This window comes from Oncorhynchus masou, chromosome 1, assembly GCF_036934945.1.
Source record: "Oncorhynchus masou masou isolate Uvic2021 chromosome 1, UVic_Omas_1.1, whole genome shotgun sequence".
NCBI lineage: Eukaryota > Metazoa > Chordata > Actinopteri > Salmoniformes > Salmonidae > Oncorhynchus > Oncorhynchus masou.
Window position 1 is genome coordinate 68705056 of NC_088212.1, and position 23678 is coordinate 68728733.

The 23678-nt window shown below is 40.6% G+C and overlaps 1 protein-coding gene and 1 long non-coding RNA gene across 3 annotated transcripts in view; both read left to right on the forward strand.

The window, feature by feature from the left end:
• Positions 1-340: 340 nt before the first annotated feature.
• The window catches only part of LOC135549149 (disintegrin and metalloproteinase domain-containing protein 10-like), a 105411-nt gene continuing 82073 nt past the window's right edge, over positions 341-23678 (forward strand). For both annotated transcript variants that reach the window (XR_010456950.1, XM_064979197.1), the window contains exon 1: positions 341-513. Coding sequence is in view for 1 of the 2 variants with exons in the window: in XM_064979197.1 (XP_064835269.1) it covers positions 450-513 (64 nt within the window). In the remaining variant the exon portion in view is untranslated. The remainder of the gene's footprint in view (positions 514-23678) is intronic.
• Positions 1361-2111, forward strand: LOC135549182 (uncharacterized). The gene is made up of 2 exons (XR_010456955.1): positions 1361-1411; positions 1626-2111. It is a non-coding gene; the product is annotated as an uncharacterized LOC135549182 (long non-coding RNA).

The following is a 23678-nucleotide window of genomic DNA, read 5'->3' on the forward strand; positions in this document are numbered from 1 at the left end:
TGTGCAACTGATAGCTGCACACACACAAAACATGTTAATGTTTTTAAATGTATGCAAATTGTCAAGTATTTTGTCTGTAATGTATCTTTCGTTATATGTCGAAAGACTAGCTGTCGCCATTGGCGTTGTCTAATGGGATCCTAATCAATAAATACAATTAATTTGTAGGCTAACTTGATATTGAAAAGTGGTTTGGCTTGTCGCTGTTGAATTTATTATACTTTAATTGTTTTCAACAAATATAAGCGGCCCTATCAAATAAAAGTAAACAGGTTTTGTTGCGCTAGTGAGGTAGGAGGGACTAGTACTTGCCTGCGCTTGACGTCAGGCGGTTGGAGACAAGCGGTGAAAGGCGGTTGTGAAGGTACTGCCATAAACAGAGCGCAGACTGCGCCTTTAAGAAGTGCAAATCGAAACAGTAAAGCATTCGCGGTGTCAATGTACTAACAATGAATTTAATCGATATGGTCTTGATTCAATTCTTGCTGTTTAATGGCATATGGACCATTCAAGGTAAGTTTGGGCATTCTGATTCATACAGAAAGAAAAGTGTTTCATCGCTTGCTAGCTCGCTAATCGGATTGAGGAAATGGTAGCAAGCGAGCTAGGCTAGCAGCGTTAATGTTACCTAGCTGGGAGGGGTCCAGCTCCTGTTTTTTTATTTTTTACATTTATGGTTCAGCTCGGACTATATCGAGAGAGCCTACGAAAGGTCCACCGAAGTGAAATAAGAATGTAACGGTGATGGATAATTTTCTTAAGACATTCTCAACTATATAGAATGTAATGTTTACTAAAAGTTGTATATAGTATCTACATACTAGTCCTCATCACGGCAGTTTCAGTCACGCACTGTTAGTTCTGAGAGTCTAGTAATGTTACAGTGGTTTCCAAACGTGAAATGGGTTACCCTGAGACAGTGATCTTATCAAACAAATTAAGAACTTTTTTTTTGTCTTCAACTGGGTTTAGAATACAACTTGTTTGTGTCGACTAAAGACCTCTTACGCTATTAGAATGTACTTTCATAGTTCTGGACATCCGACAGAACCTAAAATTGAGTAAATATGAACACAGCATTCACTAACGTTGGGTAGTATACTTTTTCCAAATGGGGTCCTCTGTATATTCTAGTGTCAATTTAGGGTCTTGTGCAGTAAACGTTTGGGAACCCCTGGTGTAGTAGCAAGTTAATTTGTATAGATGTTTGCTGGCAAAGTGATTACATGCTAATGTACAGAATTTTCTAGCTATTTCAACAGAAATGAAAAGGCTAATCACACATTGTGACACTGTAAATTACAATTGTCATTCTCATGATATGCCCACTCGCTGACTTTTTTCTTTTTGTATTTTACACAGCCTAGCTAGATCTCTATGGCTCTGATGCAAACATGACTTTATTTATATGGTAGGCTACATGTAGTTTGTGATCTGTATTTTCATCATTCTAATCTGATTTGAATTCATTCAGCACTCAGACCTCATGAAAACATGACACATATAGACAGGATGTCCCCTGTGATGTAGTAGCGTGCATTAGAATAGACTTTTACTGACCCATGTAGGCTATTTCATAAACATGGCATCAAATGTTTGACTTCATTATTCTTCGCCCTGTTAAGGTCCCACTCCATCTGGGTCTGACTACCGCTGAGTTGACTATACGCCTCATCTGTCTGGCATCGAATGCATTTTTCATTTCCCTCACCTGTTTGCCATGGGATAAAAGACATATGCCGGGTCTTTTTTTTTACCTGCTCTGATGGTCTGTTTTTTCTTGTGTGTGAACACAAAGTGAGTAATTGATCTGCCCGAAGCTGCTGTGGGCCTTGTGTTCCCCTGAGCATTGAGCTCCCCTGCAATTCCTAACTGGTGTCCTGTTTGTTCAACGATGGAAACAGAAACATTCCACTGCAGATTAAGTGTTTCAGAGATGGCAAGGGCTGCTTAAATTATCAGGACTTGGATTTCATTTGCTCCTCATAAATTGTTATTGTGTCGTTAAATCCCCATATTGAAATTACTGGTGCATAATTTATCATCCTAATTAATTATTTTGTTTGATTCCACTTGAACTCTCATTAGCTGATAAAGTAGAATGAACCATGTTTCATGGCTCTCCTTGGTGTGCTAATATTCCCACTCATTTGCATTAATCATGGGTGTTTGTTGACTTGTTATTCATGATGGCCAAGTTTGAGCCTTTCATTTTCCTATTTGTCTTTTAGTACAGTAATGACTCCAATCCATACAAGGGACTAGGACATACGCTCAAATTCTAAAACTGTAAAAGTACATTCTTCCCCCCTGTCTTCAACTGTCCTTATGGTGATGACTCTTCTCATGTGGTTTGATTCGTGAATCAACTCAATGTTACGCCACATTCTTTTTACCTACCCTACCGTGTCTGATCACGGTTCATTTGAAGGGTGTAAAGAATAATGCTTTAAACAATGCCTTCAGCATCGAATTGATTCACCCAATGTTATGTTGGGTCAGATAGTAATTTTGATGTCAGACTAATGGCAGAACTAAACAGAGCAGCAGCAGAGCTGTGTGTGAGGCACATGTTCCCTGGTGTGTCCTTAAGAGTGTTTGCTGCCAACTGAGTGTGTGATTGGAGAGGATGCCGCCTAGAGTCTGTGATGGTTCACCATGATGTTTGCTTTCTGTGGAAAAGAGGATATGACCCAGACTCAGCACTGCCTTCTGTGACTGGAAATCAAATGTTTACTGAGGAAACAGTTCTCTAAGAGGACCATGACAATGTTCTTTCATAAACTAAGAAGATATGTCCACTCCAAACACAATTTTAAAAGCACAGATCTGTGTTCAAAGGGAGAGTTTGGGATTAACTTGGTCACCACTATAGCAATTAATGTCCTCTAGGCTTAGGTTATATGCTCAGAGAATCCGATCATTGTACACTGAGTGTACAAAACATTAGGAACACCCTCCTAATATTGAGTTGCATGGTCTCTATAAGGTGTCAAGCATTCCACAGGGATGCTTCCCACAGTTGTCAAGTTGACTGGAAGGCCTTTGGGTGGTGGACCATTCTTGATACACACGGGAAACGGTTGAGGATGAAAAACCCTTGACACATTCAAACCGGTGTGCCTGCACCTACTGCCATACCCCGCTCAAAGGCACTTAAATCCCTCTGAATGGTACACAATCCTCCTCCCCTTCATCTACACTGATGGAAGTGGATTTAACAAGTGACATCAATAAGGGATTATAGCGTTCACCAAGATTCACCTGGTCATTCTATGTCATGTAAAGGGCAGGTGTTCCTAATGTTTTGTACACTGTGTATAATCTTATACATTTTACTGGAAAGGCAAATTTATGTTATCTATAATTCAATACCAGATGCCACACGCAAATTAATAATGAATGTGAGATGTTGTCCTAAAACCATAGGCTTGATTCATTACTTACTGACTTTATTGTCCCCATGGGGAAATTTTGTTGCAGTGTCATGTACACATTTAAATCATGGGTGGATATTAATGATTTGTTAGGGTTTGTGGTAACAGATTCTTCCCTTTTGACTCAAATATGTTTCCAGGGTTGGAAATTAATTATTCATAGAGGGAAAGCAGGAGATCTGGCTAATCTGTTCTTGTTGAGAGAAACATTTTTAGTTGGTACTGATCCAAAAGCCATAATTTCTAAGGAGGAAGTAGAGTAGGCAACCATGTTAATTGACTAGGAACATCCCTATGTTCCAACGGATCATATTTTCTTCACTTGTTGATGCAGTCTTTTCACTAGCACTGTGGCACTACACACACCAGCTTCATTATCTCCCATTCTGCTGTTTCACACACACATTATATGGGGCGTGTGACTTCCCCTGACATTTGAATGTATTGGACAGCATTTGCCAAGAGGAGATAAGATGTCAGCAAGACACCGAGAGAGACTGCCGAAAGGCCTTGCTTGTATGTGGAAAATAACTGTTATGGAGCCATCAGGCGTTGCACTGAGTCCTGTGCTTTGGTAATGCACAGTGGCTTGTTAGGGAGGCATAGCAAAGCCTTTCAGAATGTGGGGTTGTGGGAAAAATATGTAATATATTTCCCCTCACATGTCCAAAGAACTTCAATGAGTTTCCACAATTGACATTGTTATACACTGCTCAAAAAAATAAAGGGAACACTAAAATAACACATCCTAGATCTGAATGAATGAAATATACTTATTAAATACTTTTTTCTTTTACATAGTTGAATGTGCTGACAACAAAATCACACACAAATTATCAATGGAAATCAAATTTATCAACCCATTGAGGTCTGGATTTGGAGTCACTCAAAATTAACCCAGGGACCCAGGGCCAACCTCACCAGCATATGGTCTCACAAGGGGTCTGAGGATCTCATCTCGGTACTGAATGGCAGTCAGGCTACCTCTGGCGAGCACATGGAGGGCTGTGCGGCCCCCCAAAGAAATGCCCCCCCACACCACGACTGAACCACTGCCAAACCGGTCATGCTGGAGGATGTTGCAGGCAGCAGAACGTTCTCCACGGCGTCTCCAGACCCTGTTACGTCTGTCACGTGCTCAGTGTGAACCTGCTTTCATCTGTGAAGAGCACAGGGTGCCAGTGGCAAATTTGCCAATCTTGGTGTCCTCTGGCAAATGCCAAACATCCTGCACGGTGTTGGGCTGTAAGCCCAACCCCCACCTGTGGACGTCGGCCCTCATACCACCCTCATGGAGTCTATTTCTGACCGTTTGAACAGACATGCACATTTGTGACCTGCTGGAGGTCATTTTGCAGGGCTCTGGCAGTGCTCCTCCTTGCACAAAGGCGGAGGTAGCGGTCCTGCTGCTGGTTTGTTGGCCTCCTCCACATCTCCTGATGTACTGGCCTGTCTCCTGGTAGCGCCTCCATGCTCTGGACACTACGCTGACAGACACAGCAAACCTTCTTGCCACAGCTCTCATTGATGTTCCATCCTGGATGAGCTGCACTTCCTGAGCCACTTGTGTGGGTTGTAGACTCCGTCTCATGCTACCACTAGAGTGAAAGCACCGCCAGCATTCAAAAGTGACCAAAACATCAGCCACGAAGCACTGGAACTGAGAAGTGGTCTGTGGTCACCACCTGCAGAACCACTCCTTTATTGGGGGTGTCTTGCTAATTGCCTATAATTTCCACCTGTTGTCTATTCCATTTGCACAACAGCATGTGACATTTATTGTCAATCAGTGTTGCTTCCTAAGTGGACAGTTTGATTACAGAGAGTGTGATTGACTTGGAGTTACATTGTGTTGTTTAAGTGTTCCTTTTATTTTTTTGAGCAGTGTATAAACACTTAATATTGTATTTTGTTAGTTTGAAGCATGCAGAGCGGCATTCTAGTATATTCACACTCACAAAGGCAAATTTTGACCATATTCAAGATGTGCAATGTCAGTGTCAGAAATACACGGGGTCAGAGGGGCTTTGTGTCCCAAGTTTTTCCATATTTGCCCCTGAAAGCTCTTGACAGAGAAGGCTGCCCCAATCTTTTCCATAAGAAGTCAACAGGGGCAAAATATGCCTAACTTTGGATCTTGTTTTCTCTATTGGTATCACACTTCATACAGTATGTGTCCACAAAGGATTTTCCTTGACTCATCCAATCAGATAAAGTGCACTCTACTGGCAGGCAGCTCTCTCAATCCCCCCAGCACTCTCCCATCTCACCCTCTTTGTTGTCAACGTTCTTATTTTCGGTGCATTTTCCAAGTTTGTGAAAATGCTAGTGTTATTGTCTGGTGTATTGTCAACCAAGGCCAGAGATTGCTTAATTGGATTCCCCCTGTTCAAGGGCATCCTTTCCATGTTTCCGGTGTAGCCTTATGTTCAGGCTATAAACAAATAGGCCCCATGTACGAAATTCAGGGAAGTTTGTCTAGTGGTGACGTAGTATTGATACTAGAGGTCGACCGATTTAATCGGAATGGCCGATTGTTAATTAGGGCCGATTTCAAGTTTTCATAACAATAGGAAATTGGAATTTTTGGGCACCGATTTCCGATTATTAAAAAATACATACATACATACATTCTTATTTTCAATGACTGCCTAGAAAACTGTGGGTTAACTGCCTTGTTCAGGGGCAGAACGACAGATTTTCACCTTGTCAGCTCAGGAGTTTCAATCTTGCAACCGCACAGTTAACTAGTCCAACGCTCTAACCATTGCACTCCACGAGTAGCCTGCCTGTTACACGAATGCAGTAGAAGCCAAGGTAAATTGCTAGCTAACATTAAACTTATCTTATAAAAAAACAATCAATCATAATCACTAGTTATAACTACTAATCCAATAGCAGGCAATATTAACCAGGTGAAATTGTGTCATTTCTCTTGCGTTCATTGCACGCAGAGTCAGGGTATATGCAACAGGTTGGGATGCCTGGCTCATTGCGAACGAATTTGCCAGAATTTTACGTAATTATGACATACATTGAAGGTTGTGCAATGTAACAAGGATATTTAGACTTTGGGATGCCACCTGTTAGATAAAATACCTAACTGTATTTCACTGAAATAATAAACGTTTTGTTTTTGAAATGATAGTTTCCGGATTCGATCATATTAATTACCAGAGGCTCGTATTTGTGTGTTATTATGTTAGAATTAAGTCTGACTGAGCAGCAGCAGACCCGTAATCATTCATTCACACAGCACTTTCGTGCGTTTTGCCAGCAGCTCTTCGCAAGCACAGCGCTGTTTATGACTTCAAGCCTATCAGCCTAATGGCTGGTGTAACCAATGTGAAATGGCTAGCAAGTTAGCTGGGTGTGCGCTAATACTGTTTCAAACGTCACTCGCTTTTAGATTTGGAGTAGTTATTCCCCTTGCGCTGCAAGGACTGCGGCTTTTGTGAAGCGATGGGTAACGATGCTTCAAGTGTGGCTGTTGTCGATGTGTTCCTGGTTCGAGCCCAGGTAGGGGCGAGGAGGGGGATGGAAGCTATACTGTTACACTGGCAATACTATAGTGCCTATAAGAACATTCAATAGTCCAAGGTATATGAAATGCAAATGGTATAGAGAGAAATAGTCCTATAAATACTAAATGAACTACAACCTAAAACCTCTTAACATGAGACTTCAATATTCCAAGGTAAAAGGAACCACCAACTTTCATATGTTCTCATGTTCTGAGCAAGGAACTTAAACGTTAGCTTTTTTACATGGCACATATTTTACATGGCACATATTACTTTCTTCTCCAACACTTTTGTTTTTGCATTATTTAAACCAAATTGAACATGTTACATTATTCATTTGAGGCTAAATTGATGTTTTATATTAAGTGTTAATTCAGTATTGTTGTAATTGTCATTATTACAAATGTTAAAAAAAATAAAATCGACTGATTGATCAGTATCAGCTTTTTTAGTCCTCCAATAATCGGTATTGAAAAATCATAATCGGCCGACCTCTAATTGATACCCAAGGCAATACATTTCTTCACCTTAGGAGGAAATGTGACAATTGTTTTTTTGCTTCTCTAATTTAAGTCTCTGAATACGCCATGATTAACCCACTGCTGCATTTAATCATACTCTTACTGTAGTGCGTGTAGGGTTGGAACTTTCAATTAAGACACTCCCGCCCTCAGCTGGTTGTAGTGTGTGTGTGTGTGTGTGTGTGTGTGTGTGTGTGGTGCTACAGTAGTGTAAACACTGTTACATGATGGGCGGAGCCGTTTCCGTTTTGTTCCATCCCATGGTGAGCATACAGAGTAGGGTGTGCATCACCAACATGCACTGTAAGATTAACGGGTCATGACAGGAAATGGGTGCGTTGCTGTGTGTGTGTGTGTTTGAAAGGTTGAAAAACACTGAAATCAAATTGCATTGGTCACATACACTCGCAATAACATCTGCTAACCATGTGTATCGACATGCTTATGCTTCTAGATCTGACAGCGCAGCAGTGTTTAACAGGTCATATCTAACAAATTCCACAACAACCTAATACACACAAGTAAAGGAAAGTAGTAAAGGAATGGGATGAGAATATATAAAATAGATATGTATATCATTATGTTAGGAGACTATAACAGTGTTATGTACCTCAATGGACCGGAAAGGTAATCACTCCACAAACTGTCATCACCGTGCCCTTAAAGAAGTCAAATATTTTGGACACATTAAAAATAGCGGATATTTGGAGACTAAAAAAACCCGACCTAGTGAGAGATACATGGAGATTTAATCAAGCTAGTCATCTTGACTACTTTCTTGTCTCTTTCTCTCTTGCTTCAAAGGTTAAAAACATTTCAATAAGAGACGGAATGTGATCGGATCATCATCTAATTGGCATTCACATAACTCCTATAGATTTTCCATGTGGATTTGGATATTGGAAATGTAATCAAAGTATACTGGAGGACAACTTATTTTTAACTAAGACAAAATAATTTAACTGAATTTTTCCAGTATAATATAGGTTCAGCAAATCCCCTTATTGTTTGGGATACTTTTTTAAATGTACAGTGGGGCAAAAAGTATTTAGTCAGCCACCAAGTGTGCAAGTTCTCCCACTTAAAAAGCTGTGAGGCCTGTAATTTTCATCATATGTACACTTCAACTATGACAGACAAAATGGAGAAGAAAAAAAATCCAGAAAGTCACATTGTAGGATTTTTTTAATGAATGTATTTGCAAATTATGGTCGAAAATAAGAATTTGGTCAATAACAAAAGTTTATCTCAATACTTTGTCATTGCCAACAAAGGGTATATAACGGAGGTCAAACGTTTTCTGTAAGTCTTCACAAGGTTTTCACACACTTGCTGGTATTTTGGCCCATTTCTCCATGCAGATCTCCTCTAGAGCAGTGATGTTTTGGGGCTGTTGCTGGGCAACATGGACTTTCAACTCCCTCCAAAGATTTGCTATGGGGTTGAGATCTGGAGACTGGCTAGGCCACTCCAGGACCTTGAAATGCTTCTTTCGAAGCCACTCCTTCATTGCCCGGGCGGTGTGTTTGGGATCATTGTCATGCTGAAAGACCCAGCCACGTTTCATCTTCAATGCCCTTGCTGATGGAAGGAGGTTTTCACTCAAAATCTCACGATACATGGCCCCATTCATTCTTTCCTTTACACGGATCAGTCGTCCTGGTCCCTTTGCAGAAAAACAGCCCCAAAGCATGAAGTTTCCACCCCCATGCTTCACAGTAGGTATGGTGTTCTTTGGATGCAACTCAGCATTCTTTGTCCTCCAAACACGACGAGTTGAGTTTTTACCAAAAAGTTTGGTCTCATCTGACCATATGACATTCTCCCAATCTTCTTCTGGATCATCCAAACGCTCTCTAGCAAACTTCAGACGGGCCTGGACATGTACTGGCTTAAGCAGGGGGACACGTCTGGCACTGCAGAATTTGAGTCCCTGGCGGTGTAGGGTGTTACTGATGGTAGGCTTTGTTACTTTGGTCCCAGCTCTCTGCAGGACATTCACTAGGTCCCCCCCGTGTGGTTCTGGGATTTTTGCTCACTGTTCTTGTGATCATTTTGACCCCACGGGGTGAGATCTTGCGTGGAGCGCCAGATCGAGGGAGATTATCAGTGGTCTTGTGTGTCTTCCATTTCCTAATAATTGCTCCCACAGTTGATTTCTTCAAACCAAGCTGCTTACCTATTGCAGATTCAGTCTTCTCAGCATGGTGCAGGTCTACAATTTTGTTTCTGGTGTCCTTTGACAGCTCTTTGGTCTTGGCCATAGTGGAGTTTGGAGTGTGACTGTTTGAGGTTGTGGACAGGTGTCTTTTATACTGATAAGTTCAAACGGGTGCCATTAATACAGGTAATGAGTGGAGGACAGAGGAGCCTCTTAAAGAAGAAGTTACAGGTCTGTGAGAGCCAGAAATCTTGCTTGTTTGTAGGTGACCAAATTAATTAATTATAAATCCTACAATGTGATTTTCTGGATTTTTTTTCCCCATTTTGTCTGTCATAGTTGAAGTGTACCTATGATAAATTACAGGCCTCTCATCTTTTTAAGTGGGAGAACTTGCACAATTGGTGGCTGACTAAATACTTTTTTGCCCCACTGTAGGTATGCACGGCTGCTTTGACATCGGTTTTTAACATTGGCATTAAACTAGACTTCAGGCCCCTACCGATTTTTAGCTAATATCGGCCGATATTGTGCACCCCTAGTTACAATTGTTTTATTTTGCTACTGCAGGCAGCGTCAGCTAGAGATAGTCGGCTGTACCTGTGCCAAAACTCTGGCATTTACATCGTATAGCTTGTTCTCCATTTAAAAAAAAAACAAAAAACTGGTGAGCCAACATGTTTTCAGAACTTTTATTTCCCTGACTGATCAAAACTAATTTTCTCATGCTCTCGTCTCTCTGCAGCAGACCTAGTGAGCGATATGTTTGGAACCTGAAATCACAATAAAATTGCAGTGTATTATCACAATGCATATCGTACCTGCACCTAAATATTGTGCTAATATCATATTGTGTGGTCCCTGGCAATTCCCAGCCCTACTAGCTACATCATGCTTTGGTATTTGAGACTCCTCCCTTGACAATTGCCCATACAGCACTGTTGCTCCCAGACCCAACACAAAAGCATATTTGCCCAAAAACATCTACTACTACCACTGCCCATCGGATTAGTAGCTCCTCAGTGGTCAAGTGCTGCAGCTAGCCACATGGACCAGTGGACATGGCATTGGTCCACACCACAATGCCATGTTTCCACCCCTCAGTAGACAATGGCTGGATGTCTTGTCAGGGCTGTAGGCTGGGGCGGCAGGGTAGCCTAGTGGTTAGAGTGTTGGACTAGTAACTGGAAGGTTGCAAGTTCAAACCCCTGAGCTGACAAGGTACAAATTTGTCGTTCAACAACACAGTGTTGTTGTATGGTGCAATAGCAACCAGGAGAACAAGTGGTGGAGCCCTGAGTCCCCTTGCCTGTCAAACGACCTGTCTTTTCCCAGCATGTTAATGTATGTGGAGGGTGAGTCATCATGACCCAAGCTGTTTCCACTTCCTCTGTTCCTGTCAATGGGTTCTATCTGGCCTTTCAAGCTTGGCACCTCCGTGAGTGAGGATGAAGACTTCACTGAAATACTATTGACTAAGCTTACAGTATGAAGCCCACATGCACTACTTGTCATTGACTGCTCTGGCAATTTTGGGCTAGCAGGTGCATTCCAGCAATATACAAATAAGGAGTAGCCAACATTTTCTCTTGCAAATAGTGTTAGTCCTCCTAGTCCTTTACACTGCCAACTAATTCAAAGTCAGTGACTACTTGCAACACTATTCAAATGGATTGACGAGGCAAACAAAAATATTGTATTGGCCAGGCATAGGCCTATATTGTTTCTCGATTTGAATATTCTAATATTACATGAACTTTTTGTGGCTGCGAGATAAGTGAGGAAATTATGTTAACAAATGACTTGCTAATTATCCCTGTTATTATTTTTTTATGTCATGAAAACACTTCCTTATGCTGGCATATTCAGCACTGGGGTCACAGTCCTCACATGCCTCTCCCTTCCTCCGGGCAGTGACCCTACACACGTGGTGTGATACGGAAAGGAAAGTAAAGAGGCATGGCTGTGCCATGGTAACAGTTGTTTTTTTGTTTTGTTTTTTCAATGAAAAAATCCATGAATCCACTGGAGTCGTATGTGGTCTGACAGCTGAAGGGACCATGGTGTGTCTGCCATACTCTAACATCGGTTCTTGTAAACTGTCAGTGTTGCAATTACTAGGGATGCGATAATACCAGTATCGCAATATTTTCGGGTTAGGGTTGGCAAAAATGAAAACACGACGCAGACAAACTCTTTGGTCTTTTAACAATCAGCTGTATTTAAGTTGTGTGCTATAGCTTAGAAATTAAATAAATATCACTCTGGATGACAACATAATGATGTTTTGTTTCCAACATTGGGGCTATTTTCCTAAATAAGTTAAATCCGCTTCATGTTTTGTTTACTTGCCACGGTACTAACGTATCGCCATACTGGTATCATCTCGGCCTGAGCAAATATTAAAACGAGGACTAACCTGGTTCTTTAACCAAACATTTTAATTAACTAAAGGCTGTTTTGCATGAGTGTTGTCCAATATTTAATGTGTATCACTTCTTAGAAATACCAGCCCTTGAAAATTGAGCCATATACAATGAGCTGTCTTTTTAGTCAAATAAATGCATTTCTCTCTTGTCTATTCTGCTTTATTCCACTGGTGTTGCATGTTAATAGGCTGTTTGGGACAATGCATAAGAGATGTCATGCCAATGTATGGGGGTTGATGGAGGCAATCTGAGCATGCTCTGTTTTGTTTTCATACAAGCCCCTCTGTTTCCTGATGTGATTAATCTTCTAACCTTGTGAGAACTCACATTAATAAGCCCACCAGCTCATGTGTTTCTGTCTATCAGTGTGCCATGGTCTAGATTGCCCACTGTCATTAGTCTATTTGTTGGGGGAGGGCGAAGAAAAGTTCGTGTAAATCTCAAAATATTTTCTCCCGGACTCGATCATAAACATGTCATGGCAGGCTGGGTGTGACCGTGCTTGTTGAATAGTTTACTCCTACACACTGGGGCCACCATGACAATAGTCTGTCTCTGTGTCTGTCTGTGGGACCATTACCCCAGCAGCACTGTATGAGCTCCTTTCTTTAGGTATTTATTCCCAGAGCTGTGAAGCACGGAGTGTCCCCTTCATATCAAACACGGCATTAGCTGATGACCATACATTTCTTAACTTCTTTGGGGTATTGGGTAGCTTGGATGAAAAACGTGCCCAAATTAAGCTGCCTGCTACTCAGCCGTAAAAGCTAGACTATGTATATAATTAGTAAATTTGGATAGAAAACACTCAAGTTTCTAAAACTGTTTGAATGATGTCTGAGTATAACAGAACTCGTATGGCAGGCAAAAACCTAAGATAAAATCCAACCAGGAGGTGGGAAATCTGAGATTTGTAGTTTTTCAACTCAGCCCCCATTTGAAGATACAGGGTGATATTAGTTATGTTTCACTTCCCAAGGCTTCCACTAGATGTCAACAGTATTTTAGAACCTGTTTTGAGGATTCTACTCTAAATCAAATCAAATCAAATTTTATTTGTCACATACACATGGCTGGAGTTGAGTCAGTGTGTTGGCAGCAGCCACTCAATGTTAGTGGTTGCTGTTTAACAGTCTGATGGCCTTGAGATAGAAGCTGCCTCGCTACCCTCAAGAAGACCTCACTACCCTCTGGAGAGCCTTACGGTTGTGGGCGGAGCAGTTGCCGTACCAGGCGGTGATACAGCCCGCCAGGATGCTCTCGATTGTGCATCTGTAGAAGTTTGTGAGTGCTTTTGGTGACAAGCCGAATTTCTTCAGCCTCCTGAGGTTGAAGAGGCGCTGCTGCGCCTTCTTCACAATGCTGTCTGTGTGAGTGGACCAATTCAGTTTGTCTGTGATGTGTATGCCGAGGAACTTAACTTACTACCATCTCCACTACTGTTTCCATCGAAAGGAACTCTGAGTGAGTGGTCTGGCAGAGTGCCACAGCCTCTGTCTGGCGCGCTCACGTGAAAGATAGGTATGTTCCACTTCATTTGTACAGACAAAGGAATTGTCCGGTTGGAACATTAATTAAGTTATGTTAAACATCCTAAAGATTGATTCCATACTTAGTTTGGCATGTTTCTACGGGCTGTAACGGAACTTTTTGAATTTTTCGTTCGGCGCGACCTGAACGTGCTTTTGGATTTGTTTACCAAACGCCCTAACAGAAGATGTTTAACATTTATGGTGGAACTGGGATTCCTGGGAGTGCATTCTGATGAAGATAATCAAAGATAAGTGAATATTTAAAATGCTATTTCTGAGTAATGTTGACTAACCAATATGGCGGGTATCTTTTTGGCTGCTTTGTTGTCTAAAGGCTGAACTCAGAATATTGCATGGTTTGCTTTCTCCGTAAAGTTTCTTTGAAATCTGACAAGGGGGTTGCATTAACTTCTTATGGCTGCAATCCCATTAACGGGAGCGATATGACAACAGCCAGGCAAAGTGTTGGGCGCCATTTTCAAAACATCAAATCTCATAATTAAAATTCCTCAAACACACATGTATCTCATACCATTTTAAAGCTATTCCCGTTGTTAATCCCACCACAGTGTCCGATTTCAAATATGCGTTTACAGCAAAAGCACCACAAACAATTATGTTTGGTCACCACATAGCCACAGAAAAACACAGCCATTTTTTTCCCAGCCAAAGAGGGGAGTTTCAAAAAGCACAAATAGAGAAAATGAATCACTAACCTTTGATCTTCATCAGATGACACTAATAGGAATTCATGTTACACAATACATGTATGTTTTGTTTGATAAAGTTCATATTTATCAAAATATGAGGTTACATTCACTAGTTCCAAAAACATCCAGTGATTTTGCATAGCCACATCATTCAACAAAATAGTCATCATAAATGTAGATGATAATACAAGTTATACACCTGGAATTATAGATATTCCTCTCCTTAATGCAACCGCTGTGTCTTTTTTTTTTTTTTTACTTTACGGAATAAGCCAGCCATGCAATAATCTGAGACGGCGCTCAGAAAAATTTGACACAATAGCCGCCATGTTGACGTCAACATAATCCCTTACCTTTGATCTACAACAGTAAGCACTCCAGGAATCCCAAGTCCAAAATAAAGGTTTGTTTTGTTCGATAATGTCCAAATACCTTCTTTTGTTAGCGCGTTTGGTATACATATCCAAACGCTCATTCTGGTCAGCGTTACATCGGACAAAAACTTCAAACAGTTATATTACAGGTCAAAGAAACATTTCAAACTAAGTACAGAATCAATCATTAGGATGTTTTTAACATATAGCTTCAATAAAGTTCCAACCGGAGAATTCCTTCCTGTCTTCATGAGCAATGGCATGCAAGTGGGTACCATGAAGAATAAGCGTGATCAGAAAATGGCTGCTTGATAGACACCTGATGCATTCTGCTCTCATTCACTCCCACAACACCATAGAAGTCTCATTAAAATGTATATTATTGGTTGACATCTAGTGGAACCCTTAGGCAGTGCAACATCATTAATATCTCAAGGGGATTTCATTGGGGAATCTGGGCGGCAGGGTAGCCTAGTGGTTAGAGCATTGGACTAGTAACCGGAAGGTTGCAAACCCCCGAGCTGACAAGGTACAAATCTGTCGTTCTGCCCCTGAACAGGCAGTTAACCCACTGTTCCTAGGCCGTCATTGAAAATAAGAATTTGTTCTTAACTGACTTGCCTAGTAAAATAAAAAAATAAATACATACAAAGCTCAGATTTCTCACTTCCTGTTTTGATTTCAACTCATGATTTTGCCTACCATATGAGTTCGGTTACACTCACAGACATCATTCAAACAGTTTTAGAAACTCCAGAGTGTTTTCTATTCAATACTAATAATAATATGCATATATTAGCAACTGAGACTGAGGAGCAGGCCGTTTACTTTGGGCAACTTATTCATCCAAGCTACTCAATACTGCCCCCCAGCCATAAGTTAAGGAGAAGTTTAGCTAAAGTTCCATGTGTAATAGTCGTATCTTTATCAATGTTTATTATGAGTATTTCTGTAAATTGATGTGGCTCTCTGCAATATCACCGCATGTTTTAGAACTACTGAACGTAAAGCGCCAATGTAAACTCTGATTTGTTTAATATAAATATGAACTTTATCAAACAACGCCTGTATTGTGTAACATGAAGTCCTTTGAGTGTCATCTGATGAAGATCATCAAATGTTAGTGATTTAATTTTATCTCTATTTCTGCTTTTTGTGACTCCTCTCTTTGGCTGGAAAAAATGGCTGTGTTTTTCTGTGGCTTGGTGGTGACCTAACATAATCGTTTTTGGTGCTTTCGCTGTAAATCGTTTTTGAAATCAGACACTGTGGCTGGATTAATACGAATTTTATCTTTAAAATGGTGTAAAATACTTGTATGCTTGAGGAATTTTAAGTATGAGATTTTTGTTTTGAATTTGGCCCCCTGTACTTTCATTGGCTGTTGCGGGGGGGTTCCACTAGCGGAAGGTTAATGGTGTTTTTAAAATAGCTTCTCAGGTAGTAGGCTAACACATCAACAGCTGTGAGAATCTCTGAAAGGAACCAGTCATCTCAGCCAATTTCTTTTGAATATGTTTTTTGTATTGCGTCTTCGTAGTCTACTTGCTTATGACGTTATATACAGGTTGGTTGTTCAGCAACAAAACCAGTGCGCGGTCAGCTATGGGGAAAGACAGACCAGGGTTGGCTTAGATTATTAACAGCATGTAAAACTATATTTAGTCTCTAATGTTCATTGAAAACACATTTGCACAATGAGCTTGTTGTCTCTCAAATACAACGTTACAGTTTGTTGGTTAGCTAGCTAGTGAATTTTAGCCATATTAGCATAGATGTGACATCAGTAAAACCATCTCAAAACAAGACATGGTATGAAGATAAAACTTGCTGAAAAGACCACCTATGATTCCCACATGGCAGCTTCTTGTCATTGTTGCTAGCTATCTGGCCATCCAGAATCACAACAACATGGCCTTCTGCCCCATTGAAGCATGCGTATTGTTTTCATGACTGTCAGCTAACCAGTATACAGCCAGCTATCAGGTGGACTGCTTAAACAGCAACTCATTTGGCTCCTATCCTCAGGTGTGTTTGACTGTTTGTATCTGACCATTCTTTAAAGCCTTTGTCGACGAGGAGTGGACCAATGATAAGGCTTGGTGGATATGCTGTTCTGTGTGGCGGTGATTCTCGCGCTCCAGCTGTGTGTGTGTGTAAGCCTATTTAGCGTGGCTACCGCGCTTCGTGGTAGAGTTGAGCCGCTGCCCTGGTGTCACTGTGAGAGCCAGGTCCTCCCTGACCATGCTCTGTCTTCATTACCCAGAGTTGTGTGGAGGCACACTGCCAGAGCGTGCTCTTTAGCATCTCAGTGTCACAGCGCTTTAATGAAATTGATGGCCTATGTCTAAATCTGAGCCTGTCTTTATGCAGCGGAGTTCTCTCCTCTCAGGATTATGCTTTGCCTCCACAGTTTTCTCCACTGTCACACTTAACCGTACTCTTGACTTGCAAACTGAGGGCTTCATGAGCGGAGAGCTTGGAGACTGGGTTGATTTGCTCATTTACCAGGCTTGGGACCGTCTGGGAGACATTCATACCTGCCTCGGCTCTCGCCAACCTCTTGTTTTAACGTTAAGCATTTATTTTTTCACAAAACTGGCAACAGCTTACTTTTATTGTATTTTTTAATTTTTTTTACATATCCCTCCTTTTTTAAGGATAATCTTTTTTTCAGCTGTTTATTCATAAAATCTCCTCAGATCTACTTCTAGTCTACAGATGCATTCTGGAGGATTATTTTCCCCAGATAAAATGGTCTGTTGTCAATGCTCTCCCTTCATAGAAAAGCATTGTTCCTTTGCCACTCTGTTCTTCACTTAAAAAGTGTTTTTGTGTTCATCTAGCAGATGTCATTTATTTTATTTTTTTCTCATTTCTTGAGCCTTTTTCAAATTCAAATGTTTAAACACTCTCAACTCTGATAGTACACAGCTGTCAGGGAAGAGGCTGTATTTTCCACTTCGGCAGGATCCTAAGACCCTCAGTGTGAATGAAGTGGGATCATATTCCCACCAATGGGCAGCTCTGGAAACGCCAGACAGGACACACACAGTCTAGCCCTACTGTCCGGACTGACTAGTGAGAGGAGCTGTTTGACCATTTGCCCAGTGTTGCCAAGCTGTCTGGGCAGAGGACTATTCTCAGCTAGCATCAGCCAGTATAGTAGACTGTCTCAATAAGGCCCTAACACTGCAACCAGCCAGCATGGCATCAGTCAGCCAACAGCTGAGCTACATATGCGCAGGAGCCAGTGTGCTGTCACTATGGGACTAGCTTTAATTTGAACCTGAAAAAGAACTGAATGAATAAATGATGGCTGCTTCCATCTTGTGCTGATTGCTAAAAGTGTGACCGTTGCATCTAAAAGCTCTTTAAAAGCCTCCTGTTTCTACATTAATGTCCCCTCACTCTCTTGTAATGTAACAGGGTACCACACAGTGACAGACGCCCAGGAGAGAGAGCGTAGTCTCGTGTGGAATTGCGATGCATGTCAGTGTCCCACTCTTAATGAGCAGTGCTTATCCCCTAGTCAGAACTAGATAAGTGGAGAGTTTTATCACAGCCGAGCAGGTGGAAGCAGGGGCCGCGCTGCTGCTGCCTCCGGGAGAGCACTCCATCTAACGCTGCTGATGACTACAAAGTTTTTAGTGATTTCTCCTTTCTTTACTCTGCAGGATTGCTTTGCGCAAACTGTTAAGGAGTTTTCCTCATTCATTTCAACCGCAATCACTGTAAGGAGAATTCTAAAGAACTGGAAACATCTAGCTTCTTTTTCATGTCTTAGTCGTGACAGACTTTCAGCATGCTTATAGAGAAGACCACTCAACATGTACTGCACTGACACAAATGATTGGTGGAAATAAATGGATAAGATTGTCAAATCAAATTTTATTGGTCACATACTAGAGGTCGGCCGATTAATCGTAATGGCTGATCAATTAGGGACGATTTTCAAGTTTTCATAACAATTGGAAATCGACATCTTTGGGTGCCGATTTTGCCGATATTTTTTAAAATTATTTGTTTTATTTGTTTTTATATACCTTTTTAACTAGGCAAGTCAGTTAACACATTCTTATTTTCAATGACGGCCTAGGAACGGTGGGTTAACTGCCTTGTTCAGGGGCAGAATGACAGATTTTCACCTTGTCAGCTCGGGGATGCAATCTTGCAACTTTACAGTTAACTAGTCCAACGCTCTAACCACCTGTCTCTCATTGCACTCCACGAGGAGCCTGCCTGTTATGCGAATGCAGTAGAAGCCAAGGTACGTTGCCGCTAACATTAAACTTCTCTTATTAAAAAAAATCATAATCACTAGTTATAACAACACATGGTTGATATTACTAGTTTATCTAGCGTGTCCTGCGTTGCATATACAGTGCCTTGCGAAAGTATTCGCCCCCCTTGAACTTTGCGACCTTTTGCCACATTTCAGGCTTCAAACATAAAGATATAAAACTGTATTTTTTCGTGAAGAATCAACAACAAGTGGGACACAATCATGAAGTGGAACGACATTTATTGGATATTTCAAACTTTTTTAACAAATCAAAAACTGAAAAATAAAAAAATAAAAAAATGCTAGCTAGCAGCTTACATTGGCTTACTGCATTCGCGTAACAGGCTGTCTCCTTGTGGAGTGCAACGAGAGAGAGGCAGGTCATTATTACGTTGGACTAGTTAACTGTTAGGTTGCAAGTTTGTATCCCCTGAGCTGACAACGTGAAAATCTGTCGTTCTGCCCCTGAACAAGGCAGTTAACCCACCGTTCCTAGGCCGTCATTGAAAATAAGAATGTGTTCTTAACTGACTTGCCTAGTTAAATAAAGGTATAAAAAAAGTTTTTTTTTTTTTTTTTTAATCGCCGCCCAAAAATACAGATTTCCGATTGTTATGGAAACTGGAAATCGGCCATTCCGATTAATCGGTCAACCTCTAATAAGAACATCCAATAGTCAAAGGTATATGAAATACAAATGGTATAGAGAGAAATAGTCCTATAAATACTAAATTAACTACAACCTACATCCTCTTACCTTGGAATATTGAAGTCTCATGTTAAAATGGAACCACCAACTTTCATATGTTCTCATGTTCTGAGCAAGGATCTTAAACGTTAGCTTTTTTACATGGCACATATTGCACTTTTACTTCTCCAACACTTTGTTTTTGCATTATTTAAACCAAATTGAACATGTTTCATTATTTATGAGGTTAAATAGATTTTTACTGGTGTATTATATTAAGTTAAAATAAGTGTTCATTCAGTATTGTTGTAATTCTCATTATTACAAATAAATAAATAAAAATCGGCCGATTTTTTTTTTATATTTTTTTTTATTTTTTTTAATCAGTATTGTCTTTTTTGGTCCTCCAATAATCTGTATCGGCGTTGAAAAATCATAATCGGTCGACTTCAAGTCCCTATGATGGGAAGTGGGGATATCATTGGCAGCACACTGCAGTCTTGTGCTTGTGGAAGGTGTTTTTACCCCCAGCATTAACACTGTAAATATCTAATACACCCTCAAAGAATGCATTCAAAATGTGTTTGCGGTAGCCAATTGTTTCAATTGATTGTTTTTACTATTGCTGCAGCAGTTTTAGATGGGATGGGAAAAGTGAATATAACAAATATTTAGCTGAAAATAACCATTGGGTCTCTGTAGTATCTTGTGGGTGTCCTTCACAAGTGAAGCTATTCTTAGTCCCAAAAACAGTGCTTGAGGAAGTAACCTCTTTATCCAAGGAAGGATGAAATTGAAAACATGCTCATGCCAACATGTTAAAGTGTTGGTGATAGGCTGTAGCCAATGCACATAGGCTGTCATGTCCAGACCAATACTGACATTGAAAAATGTAGCCAAATTTTAATGACTTAATTGTGTGTGTGTGTGTGCTAAACGCCAGTCATGTTTGGCAAATATAATATAGGATCATTAATAATATCTATTGGCATGATTCTGTTGACATACTTCAGGCACTGTTCCTTCAGATAGGAGAGAGGTGACAGTGCTTGTTGCACACTGCAACATCACCCACCTTACAAAATGTTGACTGCGTCCATAGAAAATTGCAACTATTTTACCATAAATTTATTGTTTCAAATCTGGAAGTTATTTTTCTTTTCATTTTATGAAGCATCTCTTACTGTGTTCTGACCATAGGAATGTTACGGGGTTTCGTTTAACACGTTCTCATGTTCTCAACTTTCTTTCCTTGTCCAGCAGCCAAAGTCACAATTCTATTCATATTACCAAACCATGCTTGTTGTGTCTTTGATCTTACCTCTTTCTAAATTCATATTTTCATTTCTGTCATGTGAAACCGCTAGCATTTGCACTTTGAGAACGGTGTTTTCCCTCTAATTGCATTTTGGAACATTTGCGCCAATAGCCTACTGCCATGTGTGAATTGCTGCGCTTATAATGAAGAAATAAACTATTAGGCTATCAACATTTTTAATCTATACCTTCTTACCTATTGCATCAGCCTAATTTCTTAAAAAAAAATTGATGTATAGTGGTTGTATTAAATTGGGCTCTATCGCGTCTCAAAACGGTCCCAGAGTACGTTTTGGAATATTTATTTATTGCACAGGACAAGCTGACCAATAGAATAGGTGAACTTTTCTTCCCATGGGGGATAGTAGATTGAGATAGGCTAGTGATTTTGCTGTTCTTAATTCATTCTTGTTGGCTGACGAACGGTTAATGTGAACAGTTCTTCTAACATCTTCAATATGCGCCTCGGAATTTGATAAGAGGGACGCGCACTGCAGCATGCCTATTGTGTGTCTTCCCTAGTAGCCTACTTCGGAGCTGCAATGCCTGTGAGAAGGACCCGATCACGTGCCGTTCATTGGTTAATAAGAATTGAGATATTTGAGCGAGCCATGTGAGTGAGGTGCTTCGGAGCGCGGTGATTAGCAGCCGGAAGAAGGGAATTTATAATCATTATATTCAGCCCAAAGGCACAACGGTCACTTTTGCAGCAACGGTTAGGGTTAGGGCATGACGGCCACACAAGGGGGCATCGACAGCCTGATTGTCAGCAAACTTGATGACGGCGTTGGTGTCGTGTGAAGCGAACATATGAATTAGGCTATCCCCCCCCCCACAGTACATCAAATGAACTTCTTACGGCTGAAATTTACATTAAAGGGATTGATATGACAACAGCCAGTGAAAGTGCAGGGCGCCAAATTCAAACAGAAATCTCATAATTAAAATTCCTCAAACATACAAGTATTCTACACCATTTTAAAGATAAACTTGTTCTTAATCCCACCACAGTGTCCGATTTCAAAAGGGCTTTACGACGAAAGCACACCAAACGATTGTTAGGTCAGTACCAAGAAAAACACAGCCATTTTTCCAGCCAAAGAGAGGAGTCACAAAAATCAGAAATAGAGAGCGAATTAATCACTAACCTTTGATCTTCATCAGATGACACTTGTAGGACTTCATGTTACACAATACATGTATGCTTTGTTCGATGAAGTTCATATTTATATCCAAAAATCTCAGTTTACATTGGCGCATTATGTTCAGTAATGTTTTGCTTCCAAAACATTTTACGGAAAAAGCACTCCATGCAATAATCTGAGTACGGCGCTCAGACACAAAACGAGCCATACAGTTACCCGCCATGTTGTGGAGTCAACAGAAGTCAGAAATAGCATTATAAATATTCACTTACCTTTGATCTTCATAAGAATGCACTCCCAGAAATCCCAGTTCCACATGTTTATTTTGTTTTGTTCGATAAAATCCATTTATGTCCAAATACCTCCTTTTTGTTTGCACGTTTTAGTTCACAAATCCAAATTCAAGAGGCTAGGTCCAGAGAAAGTCAAAAAGTTCCGTTACAGTTCATAGAAACATGTCAAACGATGTATAGAATCAACTATTTAGGATTATTTTAACACAAATCTTAAATAATGTTCCAACCGGACAATTCCTTTGTCTTTTAGAAATGCAATGGAACGCAGGTCGCTCTCATGGCCACGTGAGTGTCCAGCTCATGGCCTTCTGCCAGACACCTGGTTGAAACAGCTCTCATTCTCTCCTCATTCACAGTAGAAGCCTCAAACAAGGTTCTAAAGACTGTTGACATCTAGTGGAAGCCTTAGAGTGCAATCGGACCAAATTGACAATCTTGGATAGGCAAAGAGTTGAAAAACTACAAACCTCAGATTTCCCACTTCCTGGTTGGATTTTTTTTCTCTGGTTTTTGCCTGCCATATGAGTTCTGTTATACTCACAGACATCGTTCAAACAGTTTTAGAAACTTCAGAGTGTTTTCTATCGACTAATAATATGCATATCTTAGCTTCTGGGCCTGAGTAGCAGGCAGTTTATTCTGGGCACCTTATTCACCCAAACTACTCAATACCGCACCCCAGCAAGAAGAAGTTAAAATGATCGGGTGTTTTTAAAATGTATTTCAAAAAAATATCCCACGAAATTTAGAGGGAAACAAAAAATCTTCTCTCTGAAGTTTGACAAATGGCAATTTTCCTGTGTTGGTGGAGTTTCTCTGCTGTAATGTGTTTCTGAGAGCAGGTGGAGGGAAGATGAGGCTGGGGATTGGATCACATCAGTGTAGAGATGCCTGGAACCCCTGCTAGGAGCCGGAAATTATGAGAATGGTGTTTGTCAGATAATAAAGTGGTCTGAGTCAGTAGAGTAAAGGGTGTCTAGCTAGCTGTTCTTGATGGGAATCACTCTAGGTACCTATGATGGGAAGGGAGTGGGGATATCATTGGCAGCACACTGCAGTCTTGTGCTTATCATACTCAACTTGTGGAAGGTGTTTTCCCCCTCAGCATTTCAACACTAAATATCTAACATACCCTCAAAGAATGCATTCAAAGTGTGTTTGCAGTAGCCAATTGTTTTAATTGATTGTTTTAATTGATTGTTTTAACCATTGCTGCAGCAGTTTTAGATGGAATGGGAGAAGTGAATGAACCAAATATT